Source organism: Ochotona curzoniae, unplaced genomic scaffold (genome assembly GCF_017591425.1).
Source record: "Ochotona curzoniae isolate NIBS_2020 unplaced genomic scaffold, NIBS_Ocur_1.0 scaffold_2453, whole genome shotgun sequence".
NCBI classification, from domain to species: domain Eukaryota; kingdom Metazoa; phylum Chordata; class Mammalia; order Lagomorpha; family Ochotonidae; genus Ochotona; species Ochotona curzoniae.
The window spans coordinates 9566028-9584838 of NW_024467094.1; the positions used below are offsets into that span (position 1 = coordinate 9566028).

Genomic DNA, 18811 nt, shown 5'->3' on the forward strand with positions numbered 1-18811 from the left:
TGGAGGCATCTAATTCCGACTGAAGCGCCTCGAGCCCCTCTCCCAAGTCTGTGATGGCCGAGCTAACCCATAGAACCTAACCGATGCGCAACCATCGCCCCCAGCTGCAGGAGCAGAGCCTCAACCCGGATCGCGGGTCTGCACAGAGTCCTGGCCCAGCTCTTGCGGGAGGTTGAACAGCTCTGCCCGGCCCCTCAGCCTGCCTGCCCCCTTTTCCCCAGGAGTTGAGTCCTAGGCGTTTCTTCTGTAAGGCGTGCGTTTAATGAGAATCCGCCCCTCCACTACCACTAGCAGACAGCATCAGGGCGCAGGCCGCCCGCCCAGTCCCTGCGGTCCTCGCCATCCCGCAGCGGGATGGACTGGCGCATCTGCATACACAGCACCTCGTCGATGTAGATGGTGTTTTCTTTCACCTGGATCTCCTCCTGCAGGGCTAACTGTCTGCGATTCAGCCCTTTCAGCTCCACCTGGGCTTGGGCCAAGGTCTCCTTTAACCTGGGAGAGAAAGGACGACGACATGGGCAATTAATCGTTTCTGTCAGCGTCACTTCCTCAAGGAGAGCAGGGTGCCTGGTACTCAGGGAGGAAGTCTAACAGACACGTACTATGTCCTCCAAACACTGATTTTCAGACTGGCGCCCTGGGCCAGAGATCTCCACAAAATGGCAATACTTAAAACGGCAGGTAACAGGGCACAGCGCAGTAGCCTAGCAGTCCTCACCTTGCACACGCCAGGATCCCAAATGGCACCAGCTTTAACCTTGGCAGCCCCAGTCTGCCATTGTCTGTATCAGCAATGTCAGGAAACACTTCAGTAACAGAGTGATGGGCTGCTTATGAAAGATTGCACTATTGTAATGATGTGGAGGAAATCAGTTGGGGGAGGGGGCTTGAGGAGGGGAATAAGGGAAATTCCAAACCTTATGGAATTGTACCATAAAATTGAAGATAGAAGATAAAAATGTCAAGTAGTTGCATTAAAAAAGAAAACTGCAGGTAATTTTTTTTTTAAGTTTTTCTGAGTGAGGGTGAAAGAGTGAACACCCATCCACTGGCTTACTCCCCAAACGCTCACAACAGCTCGAGCTAGGAGCCACTAACCCCATTCAGGACTCCCACACTGGTGGCAGGAACCCATCTCTACTGCCCTTCCAGGGCCTGTGTGAGTGGGAAACTGGAGCAGAGTTGGGACACGAATCTAGAGATAGTGACATAGGATGCAAATGTCCCAATGGCATCTTAACCACGAGGCCCAATGCCCACCCCTAAAGCTTTACTAAGCATTCAGATTGGGTTTTTTTTTTTCCATAGGTTCAGCCTCCTGCATGACAGCAGGTCTCACTGGAGTTGACGACTCCCCTGTAAGAACTCCTCCTGCAAAGCCACTGCACAGGCCCTGCTAGCCACGCTGACGGGGGCCGAGCCCCGGCACTGCCACCCCCTGCCAGCTCCCAGCGCACCTTGCCACGTTGTTGGTGATGTCTTGCACCTCCCTGATGAGTCGGTATTGGGCCACGTCACGACACAGCTCCACGTTAGGCCGGTGCGTCCTGGTCTCCAGGCGCGTGTGAGCCACTTTGGCAGGTCCCTCTTGGTCCAGGATGGCTTTCTCAAGCACTGTAACATTCTTCTCTTGGGACGCAATCTCTTCCATGACCTTACAAAAAGGATTGGAGTAGGTGAGCCGGAGGCACCCCTCAGAACTCCGCAGCAGGTCTAGCCTACATGCGGAAGTGAGGAAGAGCAGACCTCGGACTTTTCCTGAAGCAGGAACTCAGGGATTACTACTGGTCAACGTTGTCCACCCAACCTTAGAACCTCCCAGATGGAATGCATGGGACTGACCATTGTTGCCTTGTCTCCTACACAGATAAGAGGCCCTTGCTCACACAGAGTTCAACAACCCCCACTGACCTCACTGCAAAGCACATTCACAGCCAGAGCAGACAGCTGTCTGTATCCTTACCATTCCCACCCACCAGTGCCTGTTCTGGCTTCTGGAAACCTGGAGAAACACTCGGACTACCCCCAATGAGTCTGACTGGCATTTTAAAAAGCTATTTGGAAGCAAAGAGAAAGATCTCTCATCTGCTGGTTCACTCCCCAAACACCCACCGACAGCCAGGGCTGGACCAGGCCGAGTCTAAGCGCTTCAGTAGTTGAGCTGTCACCTGCCACCCCCTAGGGGTATCTATCAGCAGGAGTCTGGAGCCAGGTGGGGACCTGAACCGTGGCACTTGGACATGGGATGTGGGCACCCCAACTGGTGTCTTCACTGCTACACCAGACCTTGACCTTTGGTTGGTATTTTTTGAGGATGGTTTTATGTTGAAAAAAGATTACTTATAAGTTACTTGGGTATTTTGGATTGAGGTGTAGTTAAATCTCCTTAAACCTATTAACTCTGCACCATGGAAATCTCCAAGTATGCACAAACACAGGAAGAACAATGGCCCTCACGTCCCCGTCCACCTCAGTAACGAGCAAGACATGGCCAGTCCTACGTCATCTGCACCCCCTCCCTACCCCTGCCTGTTGGCTCAATTATTTTGGAGCAAGACTCAAACATACTAGTCCAGTCTCAAAGATTCTCTTTTAGTGACATAACTACAACTCGTTTATTATTCCACAGAGAACAGGGATGGGGAGGGAGAGGACTTCTGAATATCACTTTAGACTTATTTTTTTCTTTTTTTTTAAGAGTTGCCTTGTTCAAATTAGAACCCAAGGCAGGTTCATCCGTGCATTGTATTTGGTTTTCTTGAGCTTCTTATTAACATTCCTTAAGCTTTTCTTGGGTCTAGTTCCTAAGACACTAGACTTTTTAAATTTAGCAAATATTAACAATCAGTTCAGACTGATGTTGGTAGTTGTTCCTACTTCAAGCTTCACTGAGATGCTCTGAACACTTAGTTACAGCAGCACTTGTAAGCCTGGCGCATAATGTTGAATCACCAAGCAGTACCTTCTATGCTTCTTAAATCAATCTTGCCAACTTAATAAACAAGGGCAAAGGATGACTCTCAAGCTCTTATCTTGATGTCCCACATATTAAGTCTTCAACTTGAATAAAATTTCAACTTAAAATCATAGGGCTAAATCCATTATCCAATAAGTTTAAACTACATTTTTAATACAGATGTGTTAAAACTTATTGGCAGGACAGGAATCAGCTGCCTATGGCCTGTGGGCCAGGTCTAGTCAGCCACCTGTTTTTGGACAGCCTATGCAATAAGAAATGTTTTAGGGTCCAGCATGGTAGCCTAGTAACTAAAGTCATTGCCTTGGACATGCTGGGATCCCATATGGGTGCTGGTTCTAATACTGGCAAACCCACTTTCCATCCAGCTCCTTGCTTGTGGCCTGAGAAAGCAGTTGAGGATGGCCCTTGGGACCCTGCACCTGCGTGGAAGACCTGGAGGAAGCTCCTGGCTCCTGGCTTTGGACTGGCACAACTCTGGTTATTGTGGCTGTTTAGGGAGTGAACTAGTGCATGGAAGATCTCTCTTAACTCTTTCAAATAAAAGTAAATATTTGAAAAAAAAGTGGGGGAGGATAATCTCAACTTTGCTTCATGGCCCACAAAATCTACAATATTCACTACCTGACCTTTTGTGTTAAAATTAAATACAGCCATGTTTAAGACAGCCTAAGTCCATGGGGGTTAAAAAGGTGACCTGCCACAGCCCCTATGGTGGAGGTTGTCTTTGGTGCCTCACGACCAGGGAGGTTCCACCAATGGACCATTTTCTCATGGAACCCCGTGGGTGGAGAGTCCCCCGGTTCAAGTTCACGTTCTCCTTCATCTTCCCCTCCCATGCTCACCACCCTGAAGCCAGGTGCCTAAGCCCCGCCGCTGGATCTTGAAATGGTTCTGAAGGCACCAGGACGACTTCCCCATGGGTCCTTGAGGCCTCAGAACCAGACCCTGCCGGCCTTGCACGCGCTATCTGCCACCCTCCTGAATGTGAGGATGCTTCAAGTTAAATTTTGGTTCTCGGACCCTGTGTGGTGGCGTAGTGCTTAAGGTCCTTGCCTTGCACACCCTGGATCCCACTGGGTGCCAGTTCTGGTCCCGGCTGCTCCATTTCCCTTCCAGCTCCCTGCTTGTGGCCTGGGAAAGCGGTCGAGGACGGCCCAAAGCCTTGGGACCCTGCCCCCGCGTGAGAGACCTGGAGGAAACTCCTGGATCCTGGCTTCCAATTGGCTCAGCTCCAGCCGTTGCGGCCACCTGGGGAGTGAACCATCAGATAGAAGATCTTCCTCTCTGTCTCTCCTCCTCTCTGTATATCTGACTTTTCAATAAAAACAAATAAATAACTTTTGGTTCTCCTGTGTGGTTCCATCCATCTGATTCGTAAGCACCATCTCGAAGCCCGCCCCACCAATACGAAGCTTCTCCACCCTTATTGAAAGAGGTGCCATTGCCCCGAAGCTGTGGCCAAGGGGTGGAGAGAGGGCACGCAGGGAGTGGGGGCAGATCCCACATGGCTCCTGAACTTGTGAAACATGCCTAGGCCCAACGGCCTTAGAGTCAGATTTGTGTCAGACTCAAAGCCTTAGTGAAAACGACAAAGAATGGAAGTTGTCACTAATTCTTTGTGTTGATGCTACAGGCAAGTGGCTGCTAGCACAGGTCTTAGTCTTGGAGCAGTCAGATGTGGGCTGACCGCTGTCATGTTGGGAGCTATCATTATGGGGTGACAGCTGAGGGAGGAGAGCAGGAGGGATGTGTTTATGTCTCCCCTACCCCGTCATGTCTCCCTCATTCCTCTGGACTCCATTCTCCAGGCTGTCAGAGCTGCCCAGGGCACTGGGAGGAGAGGGGTTGAGAGGTCATGCTGGAGCTGTGATTGTGACAGCTGGAAATTACACCTTGGACATACACCACAGAAAGCCGGAGCTGCAGTGAAATAGGGGCTGGGCTACCGGCATACCATGACATAAAGTGGGAGGGAAAACAGGCCAGGGTCCCAAAGTGGCAGCTGGGTCTGGAGAAATGAATTACAGCAACAAGTCCAGACCAGCTGACCCGTCTGCACCTGTCATCTGAGGACATGCAGAGAGAACGGGACCCCCTAACATCAGACCCCGTGCCTCCCGGCTTCTACCTCAGGGCCCTGCCCTCTGCAGCAAAAACAAAGGTTGTGGGGTGTGTGGCAGTGTCCAACTGCAGCCCCTAAAACCTGTAGCGAAGACGGAGACATGCAGCCACCCCCACCCGGAGGCACTGATGACCCAAACCCAGAGGGCACCCCCACCTCCCACGAGGGGACCTCACCACTCTGTGCTCCCCTGGCCCCACACCCCAGGACTCACCTTGGTCAGGTGAAGTGCCAGCTTGTCACGGGCATCCTTGATCTGCTTCAGCCCATTCCTGAAGGCCGTGTCTACCACACGGCACTGCCTGCTCAGGTCATCGGCCGTCTGGGTCAGGATCCGGTCCACCAGGGCCTTCAGCGCCATGGAGTTGTTCCGCTGCTTGTCGGCTTTCTCCACGTTGGTGTTGGAGAAATCCAGCCAGTCATCTAGGCTCACGGAGCTGCAACGGCCCCACACGCGCTCAATCACGGGCCGGCCTGGCACAGCACGGCCTGCCGGGCTGGGGAAGGGCATGCAGGGGGCAAGGCACAGGCTTCCGGAAATTCACTGCAAGGAACTGAACTGATGCCGGAACCCCAGCCAGGACACTCCTACCCCAGAGATGAGGGTCCCATGCCAGTAGCCCATATCAGAAAGCCAGTTTGAGTCTCAGCTATTCTGCTTCTTATCCAGCTCTCTGCCAATGGGCCTTAGGGAAGGCAGCAGGGGATGGCCCAAGTGCTTAGTCACCTGCACCCACATGGGGGACCCCGACGGAGCTCTGGGCTCCTGGCTTTGGCCTGCCCCAAGAAGTCCTGAGTGTTACTGGCATTTGGGGATTAAACCGGTAGATGGAAGAAAAATTTCTATCTGCCTTTCAAATAATTTTTTTTTCTAAAATGATGCAGGGTGGATAATTTTTGCAGACTAAGCAAGTGACTTGTGTGAGTACACACCTGTTAGTATGAGCATGCGGGGAACACCAGGTATCTCGGGGCATACATGGTGTGATGTAGCTGGGGAATGTGTGACTTGCCTTGAATGTCTTATTTGTCTACTTCGTAAAAACATAAATTGATGAAGGGATAACTTCTGAACAGTTAGAGGTTTTCTATCGTGGGGTCCCCTGTCTGGGAAGGGGCAGTTCAGCACCTGCTTGGGGCCCCCGCAGGTGGCTCCTGGCTCAGCACCTGCTTGGGGCCCCCGCAGGTGGCTCCTGGCTCAGCACCTGCTTGGGGCCCACACAGGTGGCTCCTGGCTCAGCACCTGCTTGGGGCCCCCGCAGGTGGCTCCTGGCTCAGCACCTGCTTGGGGCCCACACAGGTGGCTCCTGGCTCCCAGTCGGCAGCGAGGAGGCTATGTGGGCTCATCACCCGTAGGGAGGAGCCCCATTACTCACTTGGGTTCGATCCTGACTGCGTTGTCAGAGTAGCGAATGCTGGGTGAATTGTTGTTGAGTGAGAAGCAGATGTCGTCGATGGTCAGGGCCACGAACTTGTCCTTCAGGTCCTTCTCCAGGTTGTACTTGGCCGAACGGTTCAGCCTGAGGGAGGTGGGGAGAGAGGGTCCTCCTTCTGGGCTGTCCTGTTCTTGTTGGGGGCAGCCCTCCGGCCCCGGGGTCTCCCGCCCCCACACGGCCCCTGGGGATGCCTGATGACAAGGACCAAGCCAGTTTGTCAGCCGAGGACATCGGCTCTACCCGCGTCCGCCACCAGAGGGCACCGGCCTTTCCTAGCACCCTGCTGCACCTGATCTGCTCGGTGACCTGCTCCAGGGTGCGTGTCAGCAGGGCCAGGACACCCCGGATGATCTCGGCCTCCTTCAGCAGCTCCTGCTCCACCTCGTCCTGCACCAGGTCGATCCCCACGCGCTTCTCCCTGGCGGGGAGGTGTCAGACAGTCACAGCCTGAATCCCACCTGCTCCACGTGGGTGCTGCGGGATGTGCAGCGGCTGGGACTGTGCCACATGGAAACATCCAGATCATGGCGAGCTGGAGCCCCCTGCGGACAGGTGACTTGGTAGGGAAATGCCAGGTGGGCCTCTGCCAGCTTTGCTGGACCTTCTGGTCTGCAGTCTGTACTGTGGGAGCATTAATTCCAAAGAAGGTGTTTTCTTCCTTTGTTCTAATCCTGTTTGTCCTAGAAGGCCTTGAATCCAGCATACCTGCTTTGGTCCGCTCTGTTAGGCTGTGTCTGCCTTGTGTGACAGCCCTTGGGCGGAAGGCTCCCCTACCTGCCAGCCTCCTGTACTCAGGCATGTTACCTCGCTAAGGTATTTCCTCTGAGTTGTTTTTCTCTCTGACCAATGGGCAGGAATTGCCAGTTCTTCAGAGTGCAGCAAGGAACAAGTAAGATGGGAAAACATAAGGTGCAGTGCCTAGCATGCAGCACGCATTCAGTAAACTTCACCTCTCCACTGTAACTCCCCTGAACCTGAACCTGTCCCAGCTGCTGCTGGCCTCCCGGAATGGCCACTACTACTCGGCTTCACACACTCTCTCCACCCGGCTGGGCAGGGGGTCCCTGGAGGGAACAGGACACTAGCAAGACTGCCCACCCAAGCACATCACGTTCCTGGGAACACTAGGTGACACGAGAGCCCACAGAGGCCACGGAGGTGGACCCTGTTGGTGAGGCTAGGAGGTTTGAACTTGGTCCCCCAGTTCCCAGGGATGGTGTGCTTGTTAAAAACTGTCACCCATGAGAGTGACCTCTGGGAATTGCATCTGGAAGAGTTACCTCAACAACCAGTGTGACAGGTGCACGGGTCAGAGGGGCTGTGCTGGCAGCGGGCGGGGAGGGAGGCTAGGACAGGGGACAGGCGTGCAGCACAGGGGAGCAACCCCTGTTGGTGGGAGGACTTATGGCAGGAACGTCACCCTAAGGTGTGGCGTACTCTGACCACAGCCTCACAGCCGTGTGGCTCTGTGTATCAGAGCTGACTGAGGCAGAAAATTCAACAAGTTCATAGAAAACAGAATTAAAGAGATATTTGTGATATTTTAGGGGGATGCTGGCATTGTGGTGCAGCAAGTTAAGCCACTCTCTGAGATGCCGGAATCCCTTAAGAGCAAAGGTTTTCGCGCCAGCTGCTCTGTTTTCTGTCTAGTTCCCAGCTAATGCACTTGAGAAAGCAATGGAAGATGCTTCAAGGACTGGGATCCCTGCACCCTTGTGGGAGACCTGATGGAGTTTCAGGCTCCTGGCTTCAACCTGCCCAGGCCCCATCCACTATAGTCAGGGAGTGAACCAATGGATGGAAGATCTCTATGTGTTTCTGTTACTTTTTTTTTTTAAAGATTTATGTAATTTGAAATTGAGAAACATAGATTTGTCCTCTGCTGGTTCATTCCCCAAATGACCACAATGCTCAGCGATGGGCCAACGTCGGGAGCTTCAGCTGACTCTTCTACGCAGGTGACAGGGGCCCAAACACTTGGGCCACTCTCCCCTGATTTCCAAGGACTTTAGCAGGGAGCTGGATCTGAAGTGGAGCAGCCAGGACACAAACCAATACGCATATGAGATGCCTGGCTTGCAAACGGTGTCTGTACCCGCTGTTGCCACAACTCCAGCCTTGTCCGTTTGCCTTTCAGGTAAGTAAAATCTTTGTTTAAAGATGTTTAACTGATGCAAAGGAATATTTGAAATCTGTGGGAGTAAAAGTTGCATATAGCACAGCAGCAAAAGCAAAAAAGCCTGGAGCCCAAAACTGTGGTACCTTGTGCCAGGCGGAAGTGAAAGTTTCTGGATTCCCTGAATGTTTGAGGGGGAGAGAAACTCCTTCAGCCTAGTGTTGTCTTGCCATTTTCTGATAGTCACAACCGAAACTAGTCCCCGGTATCATTTCAGAGCAAAGCGTAGGCAAGAGTCAGCCCACTGCTCCTCCCACGCCCAGTGCCTGGGACCTGCTGGAATGGGACACCCCTGCAGTGGGTGCTGACATGCAGTGGGCTTAGCTACCACTTGAGGCACCAGCATGCCATATCCCTTAGTGGAATGCTGGATTCGAGTTCTGGCTACTTCTTTCTTCCAATCCAGCTCCCTACCTGGGAGGCAGCCGAGGATAGCCTAAATGTGTGGGTCCCTGACGCTCATGTAGGAGGCCCAGATGGAGCGGCTGGCCCAGACCTGGCTGTTGTAGCCTTATGGGAAGTGAGCCAGGAGACGCAGTCCACGTCTCTCTGTGTCACAGTGCTTTCCAAAGAAATAAGTCAATACTTTAAAAATAATAATAATTAATTGAAAAAGCACATGCTGGTAGCCTTGTCCTATGCAACAGTGCCTGCACAGCCAGCCTTGTCCCTGCCCTGTCCCTGCTCTGCCCACACTGTCCCTGCACTGCCCACACTGTCCCTGCCCTACCCACACTGTGCGTGCACTCTCCCAGCCCACACAGTCCCTGTACTGTCCCTGCTCTGCCCACACTGTCCCTGCTCTGCCCACACAGTCCCTGTACTGTCCCGGCTCTGCCCACACTGTCCTGGCCCTGTCGCTGCACCGCCCCGTGCTGTGTCCCCTACCTGTAGATGAGGCACCTCTCGGTGATGCGCAGGGGCTCCTTGAAGTCCTCCAGGGCTTTGTCCAGCCGGCTCTTGTACGTGAGCAGATCCTCCGTCTCGTACACGAGCTGCTCGAGTTTCCCGTCTAACTCCTTCTTCCAGAACCGGACTTCCTCGAGTCGCTGCTCTAGAACATGCAGAGAAGTGAGTCCTGGGGCAACCAGCTCCCAGATCCGATCCTGGAGGGTGGTCGTTAACCCCCACCATCCGGCTCCTCTCTCCCCTGTGGAGCTGCACTGCTAAGGTACCTGCTGTCCCAGTGGGTGTTTACTGAAGCAGTGGAATGGAGCTAATGTTCAACATCAAGTCTAGCTTTCCGGGGCCAGGGCCATGGTTCAACAGGCTAATCCTCCACCTTCGGGTGCTGGCAAGCCATACGTGAGTTGGTTCTTGTCTTAGCTGCTCCACTACCTAGAACTCCCTGCCTCTCGTGTGACCTTACACATAGACCCTGGAGAACACACGTCTTTCCCCCGAGGTTTTGACGACGCATACTGACGCACCCGAACACGATGCTAAAGCGAAACCTGCCCCCAGCAGCTGGTCTTACCGAGTTTCTTGTTCACGTCGCTTTGAGACTTTCTGGTGGTCTTCTCGATGTCCTCCACAAGCCTCTGGCTCTCGGCCACCAGGCGCTCGGATCGGGACCGCTGGGCCTCAGCCCTGTGGTACTGGTTCTTGTTAGCCACATGCCACTCTGAGGGCAGGAACTTAGGCGGAGTCTGCAGTAGCTTGGCCATCTGGGGTTTCCAACGACCTGGTCAAAGGCAAACAGTTTTCAGGTTCAGTGATGGAGAAAGCGAGGGAGAGATCATGCATGCCTGCGCATCCTGGATCTGCTCCCCAAGCGCCCTGGAGCACTGCGGCCGGGCAAGCCACTCTCCGGAACCAGGAGCTCGACCCACGTCCCTTTCTCATAGAGCTGACCCAAAGCCAGGAGCTGGAACTCACTACGTGTTGCTTCTCGGGATGCAGATGGACAGGAAGCTGGAGTCGGGAACCCCGACTGGGCATCCAACCCAGGGGTTCCAGCTTGAGACACAGGCGTGTTAACCACGCGACCCGTGTGTCAGCCCCAATTTGTCTTTTTCTTTAACTGTCAAGTCCTGCTCCAGTGTGGCGCGCTGAGCAGCACACGAGTTCTGAGCTGTGTACAAAATGAACCTAGCTGGGTAGCAGCCAGCAGCCAGATCAAGGAAGGGGTTACCAGCACCTGAGGCCTCCCCCATGGCCGAGCGCCACACAGAGTCCTCCAGCAGAGACCCGTCCTGGCTGTTTGTTCTTTCACTTGCTGAGACAGCTGTGCCCGGTGCCACCGCATGAGCAAGCCACCAGTCCTTTCTCCTGTTGGCAGGCGTTCAGGTTACCTCGGTGGGAACATGTAATGTCCTCCTAAGGTGGCTTTTGGGGAACTCCTGTCCGCATGCGTGTGATTTGTTAGAGTTGTACCTCACAGTGTGGATGTGCTGCTGAACCCCGACAGGTCACCGCTCCTCCCGCGGGTCCTACCCTTCCCTGCTCCCATCCTGACAGCCAGGGGAGAGAGCTGGGATCCACCGTGACTCAGCCGAGCAAACCCTATTCCCCTCAAAACCCTGGGCTCAGCCCTGAGCCTTCCAAGACCCGGCCCTCCTATGGCCTCTGGCAAGCTGGTGTGAGCAGGAGGCTCCCGGGTAAGTGGGACGGAGTACCCCTTAGAGAGACGGGTCCCAAATCCTGGCTAATGCTTGTGAGACCAAGACTGGAGGGAAACGCGGAGGGCCACGGCCAGGGGTTGGTGGGCTGGGGCTCTGCTTACCTCTGCGCTGCGAGTAACTACAAGCTCGGAATGCAGCTTCCTTTACCCGCGCGGGCGCTCCGAACTTTTGGAAACAGTGGTCTCCATGACAACCAAAGACGCCTCGTCAGAATCAAAGGGGCGGGTCCTACGGAGGGCGGGCTTGCAGGAGGCTTTGCGCACGCGCCTGTTTGGTGCTGGGGATGTGGTGACCTGACCTGGGGGCTGGATGCGGGCGCAGGTGCCCACGCCCTCTCCACGCGGGACACCCAGCAGGTGTCAGGATAGGAGTCGAGAGACGTGCAAATGGGCTCAACCCTGCGATAGAGGCCTCCTCGGCCACACTGCCACCCCTGCGTCCCTGACTCCCCAGGTGTGGGGGGTGGAGTGGGGGTGGGTGTTGCTGGGGGGGGGGGGCAAGTTGCAGGTTGAGGAGGTGCGCAAGTCCTCGCGGTGTATGGAACAGGCCCGTGGGTGTGGGGTGCTTGAGGCGAGCCCTCCAGCCTGCGCCTCAGACCCTCACTGGGTAACAGGAGCCGACTTGGGGTCCTCCCCACTTACTCTCAGTTTGTTCATCTTTAACGTGAGCACTCGGGGCAGGGGAGGGGGAGGCGGAACAGGTTAATCCTTCACCTCCAAGCGCGACATCGCATCCGGATGATGGTTCATGTCCCAGCTGCTCCGCTTCCCATTCTGCTCCCTGCTTATGGCCTTGGGACCCTGCACCTGTGTGGGAGAGCCAGAAGAAGCTCCTGACTTCAGTGCAGCTCAGCTCTGGCCGTTGTGGCCTTTGGGGGAATGAACTAGCAAATGGAAGACTTCTCTCTGTCTCTCCTCTGTAAAAATCTGCCTTTCAAACAGAAAGTAATAAATGAATCTTTAATACAGAGATGGGCACACAGCATACACCTTCTGTCTGTCTTTATCATTAGGAACCACCAGGGGGCTCCACCAGCCCAAACACCAAATCCAATTTTCTCACTTCCCAGAGACCTCACTCTAAACGCCACAATTGGGAACGTTTCCACTTGGTGTTTCCTCCTCCTCCTTTAAGACTTATTTGAAAAACAGAGTTAGAGTGAGAGGGAGAGATAGAGAAGGCAGTCTTTCATTGCCGGTTCACCCCCAGATGGCTGCAACAGCCAAAGCTGAGCCAGACCAGAACCAGAAGCTTCCTCTGCCTCTCCCATGTGGGTGCAGGGGCCCCAGCACTTGGGCCATCCTCCACTGCTTTCCCAGGCACTTTAACAGGCAGCCGGGATTTGAACCTGCATTCATGGGATGCCCATGCTGCAGGTGGCAGGTTTACCTCGTATGCCACAGCACCGGCCCGTGAAGTTCATAATTAGCAGGTTTTATCACAGTAATGTTACCCTGAGGTATAGTCTGCCATTCTTTGTGGTGGCTTCATTGAGCTCAGAATCAGAAGGCCCAGTTTCTAAAGGCAGGAGGGGGTAGTGGACCCTGGGAAAAGCCAGGCATTGGAGCACGTGTTTGATCCCTGACGTTGTGATGAGAATCTTAAGATTAGACCCAGAGGGCGTCTGGCACGCATCTGGGACAGTGCCAGGTCCCAGGAGGCAGGGGGCCTTAGCTCAAGTTCCAGTTCTCCTTCCCCGTCCCAGCGCCTAGCAAAGGCACAGCCTGGGAGGTGGCAGGTGCGGGCTCCCGTAGCTGGGTCCCAGCCACCCACGTGGGAGACCCAGACGGACGTCCAGGCTCCCAGCTTTGGCCTGGCCCAAACTCCACAATGGGGAGGGAACAAGCAGGTGGAAGATCTCTCTGTCACGATCTCTCTGCTCTTCAAATATTTTTTTAAGCTGTGATTGTGTAATCACTGTTACAAAATGAGTGTGTAATGGCTCTGGGATAAGGAGTGTATGTTGATCCCGCGTCGGTCCTTGCCTTACATGTCAATAAAGGGCTTACTCATCACGTAAACCACAACCGCTTCTTAATGTTGTGTTTAAAAGTGTAGTTGAGGATTCTAAACATATGTGCGTTGTTTGAAAACACCCATCAAACAGGACAGATGCTGAAAAGTGTAAATATTTTTCTTCCACTTTTATGATCCGGCAAGGCCGGGCTTCTGCTGATAGTTTGGGTGACGTCAGCCTGAGACCCCCTGCAGTGCTTCTCAGAAATCCACTTGGACTCCCTGATGGGGGTGCCTGGCCTGCTGAAGGCTGGGGGGTCCCAGGGCACCGCCCCTGCCGCCCACCCCCCGCCTGCCAAGCTGCTGAAACAGAAGCTGAGCTGGGGAAACGCTGCGTCGTCAGGGCCCCATGCCCACTGCACCCCATCAGTGGTCTTCCCTGGTGGCTCACCTTTCCACAGGAAACGGAATGTTAAATCTGAAGATTGTCCTTGCGCTTGGACCCGTGCCCTCTGCTGATCTGACACAAGAATAGCTTTTTGTACTGTGGCTGCCCTTCTGTTGAATAGACCCCTTGTGTTTTAGGGAGCAGACGCGGAGTGCCCTGTGGCTCACCCATCACCACTGGCCCCGGGTACCCTGAGGATAAGCCAGCTTAGATTTCACCCTAGGGGAGGAACATTTCAGAGGAGCATAAAGCCGCCTGAAAGTCAAGAAGGTGGAGAGTGCACGGAGCTCTTTGTGTGGCCGGCTTGTCTTCTGTCATCTGTCAGGCACAGTGGCTGAAGCTGCTGGCTCAGGTGTGGTAGGAAGACTGAAGGCTGAGGCACCTCCCATCCCGGAGGTGGGATGCAGGCTGCCGCCCACTTGCCGCACCTGTCATCATCACCTCCACACCCAGCCTCAAAGGGAAGCGAAAGCTCATCCTCTGCTCTCCCAGGGCCCCTGTATGGTCCTGTGGATGAAAGCAGCGACAGATTTGCAGAAGAGGCACGCAGCTGTTGTGGGCATTCCTATGATTACATGCGTGGGAACGTCCCCAAGAGAAATGAAGACTCGGTGGTTAGATTTGATCGTTCACGTACCACTTGAACGATACATGATCATTTATGAAGAAATAGCCAGTTGGGCTCATGGGAGTGACAGATGGCTGGGGAAGCCCCTAAGCTGAGAGAGATGTTTCTGCAAGGAAAGAGAAGCGCTGTTTCCACTACGGTCTGTGTAGGAGAACCTTGTTAGAACTTGCTTCAGTGTGACCCCTCCTCACTAACAGTGTGACCTCGTGTCCTCTTCCTGGTCAAGAGGGGCGTATTTCCAGAGGAAATGTGTGTCCTGCTTTTCAGCAAATGAGCAGAGAACTTCCCCCACCTGCTGCTCTTCCCTTGATGGCTCGGCAGAGCCCCAGGATGTGGTGCATTTGGGTAGGATAATCTGATCCCCTTTGGCAGGTCTGGCTGGAGAGAGGTTGGCACAGAAGGACAATTCTAAGCCATTTCTTTGGGATCTATGCCCCCCCACCCCCAGTGGAACCTGCTGTCCTCACCAGGCCTGAGTTTCTGAATCCTAATGTGAAAGTAGACTCCAGGTTTTTTTTAAGGATTTATTTCGTAAAAATATTTCTTTTTATTGGAAAGTCAGATTTACAGAAAGAAGGAGAGAGAGAAAGACCTTCCATCCACTGGTTCACTCCCCAAGTGGCTGCAATGGCCAGAGCTGTGCTGATCCGAAGCCAGGATTGCAGGGCTTCTTCCAGGTCTCCCACGTGGGTTCAGAGTCCCAAAGCTTTGGGTCATCCCCTACTGCCCTCCCAGGCTACAAGCAGGGAGCTGGATGGGAAGTGGAGGAGCTGCAATACGAACCAGTGCCCATATGGGATCCCGGCACATGCAAGGCAAGGACTTTAGCCACTAGGCTACCACACCAGCCTGGAAAGGCAGATTTTACAGAGAGAGAAGGAGAGACAGAATCTTCCACCCACTGGTTCGCTTCCCAAATCACTATAATGACCAGAACTGAACCACTCCAACGCCAGTAGCCAGGAGCTTCTTTTGGGTCTCTCACAGGATCTCAAGGATTTGGGTCATCTACTGCTTTCCCAGACCATCAGCAGGGAGCTGTGTGGGAATTGGAGTAGCTGGAACACCAACCTGGTGCCCGTTTGGGATGCCAACACCGCAGATGGAGGGTTAGCTTGATATACCACTGCACCAGCCCCAAAGATTCATTTATTTGAAAGTGCTGGTTAACTTCCCGAAGGTTCGCAGTGTCCAAAGGTGAGTCCATCTGAAACTAGAAGCTTCAGCATCTCCCACGTGGGTGCAGGGGACCAAAAATGTGTGCCATCTTCTGCTGCTTTCCCAGGTGCATTAGCAGGGAGCTGGATCAGAAGTGGAGCAGCCAGGACTTGAACTGGTGATCATACTGGATACCGGCTCTGCAGGCAGTGGATTTACCTATACCACCACACCAGCCGCTGAGTATCTTCTCATCTCCCACAGAAGAGCTCTGCAGGAAGTCAGGCTCGGAGAGAAAGCCATGCCCATCTGCCATTCCAGAGTGAGAATTAAATAACAAGTGATTTCTAAAGAATGCTATGAAATCTGGATGAATCAGGAAGAGTAACATGGTGAATGATCATGGGGTCTGTAGAAACAGGAGAGACCATGGAGGTAAACATTTCAGGGCATTGAGAGGGGCAAGGATTGTATGGCGAGACCCCAGAAGCACAGGTATACAGAGGGGGGACTCCAGCAGACCCTGCAGTGAGCAGAGACAAGCCGCAGCAGGGGAAGATGGTGGCCCACTGCCCAGCTGACAGGTTACGAGGGTGGATTCTCTCCAGGCTGCGTGCAGCACTCAAGCAGTCACGCAAATTAGTGACCAACTTTAAAACGGAGAGTAGATCCAAACCAGACCTTTCCCCAAGGGAGGCATGCACAGGGATGATGGGTAAGTGAAAAAATGGTCGATATCACGTCAGGGCCATGTCCATCGGAACTGCCCTGTGGGAGCTCCTCCTCTGGGTTCAGGATCATCAGTGTTGGTGAGGATGTGGGGAAAAGGGAATCCTTCCTTGCTCATGCCAGTCAGGACAACCATGGTGCAAACAGCACCCCCACTCCCACGACCCCACCCCCAAATGGTCCAGCATTCCAGGAGCTTGAAATCAGTCAGTGGGGCCTGGCATGGTAGCTTAGTGGCTAAAGTCCTCACCTCACACATGCTGGGATCCCATGTTGGCTGCAATGGCCAACCTGTGCTGATCCATAGAGCCTCTTCTGGGTTGCCCACGTGGGTGCAGAGTCCCAAAGCTTTGGACCGTCCTTCACTGCTTTCCCAGGCCACAAGCAGGGAGCTGGATGGCAATAGGAGCAGTCAGGACACGAACTAATGCCCATATGGGATTCCAGCATGTGAAAGGCAAGGATTTATCCACTGAGCTCTCACACTGGGCCCTACATAGTTGTCTTTAAAAGATGTTTTAATACCAAATCCTAAGCCAGGATCTAAGCGCGAGGAAATCACTCTCCCCTAGAGGGCAGTAACGTGACTAGTTTATGGCACTGAGGGACCCAGGAGTGGAACAAGGGAATCTGTAACTGCTTTTCCAATTTGTGTTAACAACAGCAAAAACAGACACCGGATGCCATCTTCACCCCCCAGTATTTCATAAATGACACAAAACTGCTCTGGAAGTTTCTATTGTTTTGCTGTTTATATCTGCACGCTGTTTTTAAAAGTTGCTGGAGAGAGGCAGGCTTGCTCTGTGTTGCCTGGTTGCCATGTGAACGAATCACCGCCACAAACAAAATCGGGGCGATCACATTTCCTCTGCCTCAGCCCTTGGAAATGCTGCGTCCCCTGAGAGGCCTCCTCTGCATTTGTGCTGGGAGCTGCAGCGTGCAGGGGTTGGGGCGGTTTAAACCGGGAGCGACCAAAGCGGTGACAGTTTGGAACTCAGAGTACCAGGAAGGGCTCTTTATATAGATGATTTCATCTTGCGGCAGCCCTGTGTGCCTGGCCCTGTGTCTGTCACCTCCATTTCACAGGTGGGGAAGCTAAGGCCCCGGGGCGGGTGAGGGAGTAGTTAGTTGAGGACTTTCCCCAGGGGAACGTGGGCTCATCAGTGAGATGCCCAGATTCAAAGCAGGCAGAGTCTGCGAACCAAGGCGGAGGTGGCAAAGCTGGAACTGGAATCTAGGCTCAAGAGCGGCTTTCATGTTGAGAAAGACGTATGGGCTGGAGTGGACGCAAAGTGACTGTGTGCCAGGATGCTCGCGCCAGGAAACAAGAATGTTCCACGCTGAGCTGACGCCACGTCTATGTCAGTTACACACAGTGTCCCGGGGGCTTGGAGCCAGGGGTCCCCCCCCCCTCGGGCCACACAGAGTCCACAGACCTCTGAGCGCCACCAAGCCTCCCAGGCAGGACCTTCAGGGCGCAGCATTGGATGGTCAGCCATTCACGGAGGTCCCCAAAGGCCTCGGTCAAGTTCATTCCGAAAGGATAAGAATAACTGTGATTACTACTACTGCTGGAGCACTAAGTCATGCTAAGGTACTTAACACTTGGGTGCTAAGACACAAAGTGAGGTGTGTTTGTGGTGGCTCATGGAGCCTCATGACAACTCCGCGTGCTGGGCACCGCAGCCGCCCCCGGGGACTCCATGGGCTGCCTGCTGCCCCCGGGACTTTGTGTGAGTCCCGTGAAAACATGTGCCTTGCACGCACAAGGCTTCTCCAGGCCACGCCCCTTCATCCTGGCACAGGACTGGTAAGGCTAGCGAGGGGAGGGGCCTGCACCTTTCAGTGTGTCTCCGAGTACCCCTGACTTGCCAGTCTGTACACATGTATCAGCTATGTCTACAGGCAATAATGAGCAGCGTTTAGAGGGTTGCACATTGTGTTGCTATAAAACAAATGTTAGACACAAGAAGGGACATTTAGAAAGCCGTGTGGCCCAGCAGCTAGGACACTGGCGGAGAGTCCTACATCCCGTAGCAGCATGTTCCATGCCTGACTGGCCCCCAGCTGTGTGCTTGAGACAGCCAAGACGTCTCAAGCAATGACTTCCTGCCACTCATGTGGGAGACAGGGATTGCATTCTTGCTTTTACTATCTGTATTTATTTATTTGAAAGGCAGATTTTACAGAGAGGAAAAAAAAAAACCCTCCGCCCACTGGTTCACTCCCTAAGTGGCTACAATGGCCAGAACTGGGCTGATCAGGAACCAGTAACTCCTCCAGGTTTCCCATGTGTGCGGGGTCCCACACACTTAGCCCATCCTCTGCTGCTTTCCCAGAAGCATTAGCAGGGACCTGGATGGGAAATGGAGTGGTCGGGATTTGAAGCAGCGTCCATTTGGGATGTCAGTACTACAAGTGGCAACTTTATGTGCTGTGCTACAACACAGGTCCTGGATTGCATTCTTGACTCCCAGGCTCAGCCACTGTAAGCCTTTAGGGAGGACACTAGAAGACGAGAATATGTTCTCTCTTTTCCTCTCAAATGGAG

General features: G+C 53.7%; 1 protein-coding gene across 1 annotated transcript; it reads right to left on the reverse strand.

Moving 5' to 3' along the window:
- Nucleotides 1-287: 287 nt before the first annotated feature.
- TEKT1 (tektin 1) lies at nt 288-10384 on the reverse strand. The gene is made up of 7 exons (XM_041001715.1): nt 10195-10384; nt 9606-9771; nt 6831-6959; nt 6482-6625; nt 5320-5542; nt 1461-1657; nt 288-495 (listed from the first exon to the last, which is right to left on the reverse strand). The coding sequence occupies exons 1-7, from the start codon at nt 10382-10384 to the stop codon at nt 288-290; spliced, it is 1257 nt and encodes a 418-aa protein (XP_040857649.1).
- Between the last annotated feature and the right edge of the window lie 8427 nt (nt 10385-18811).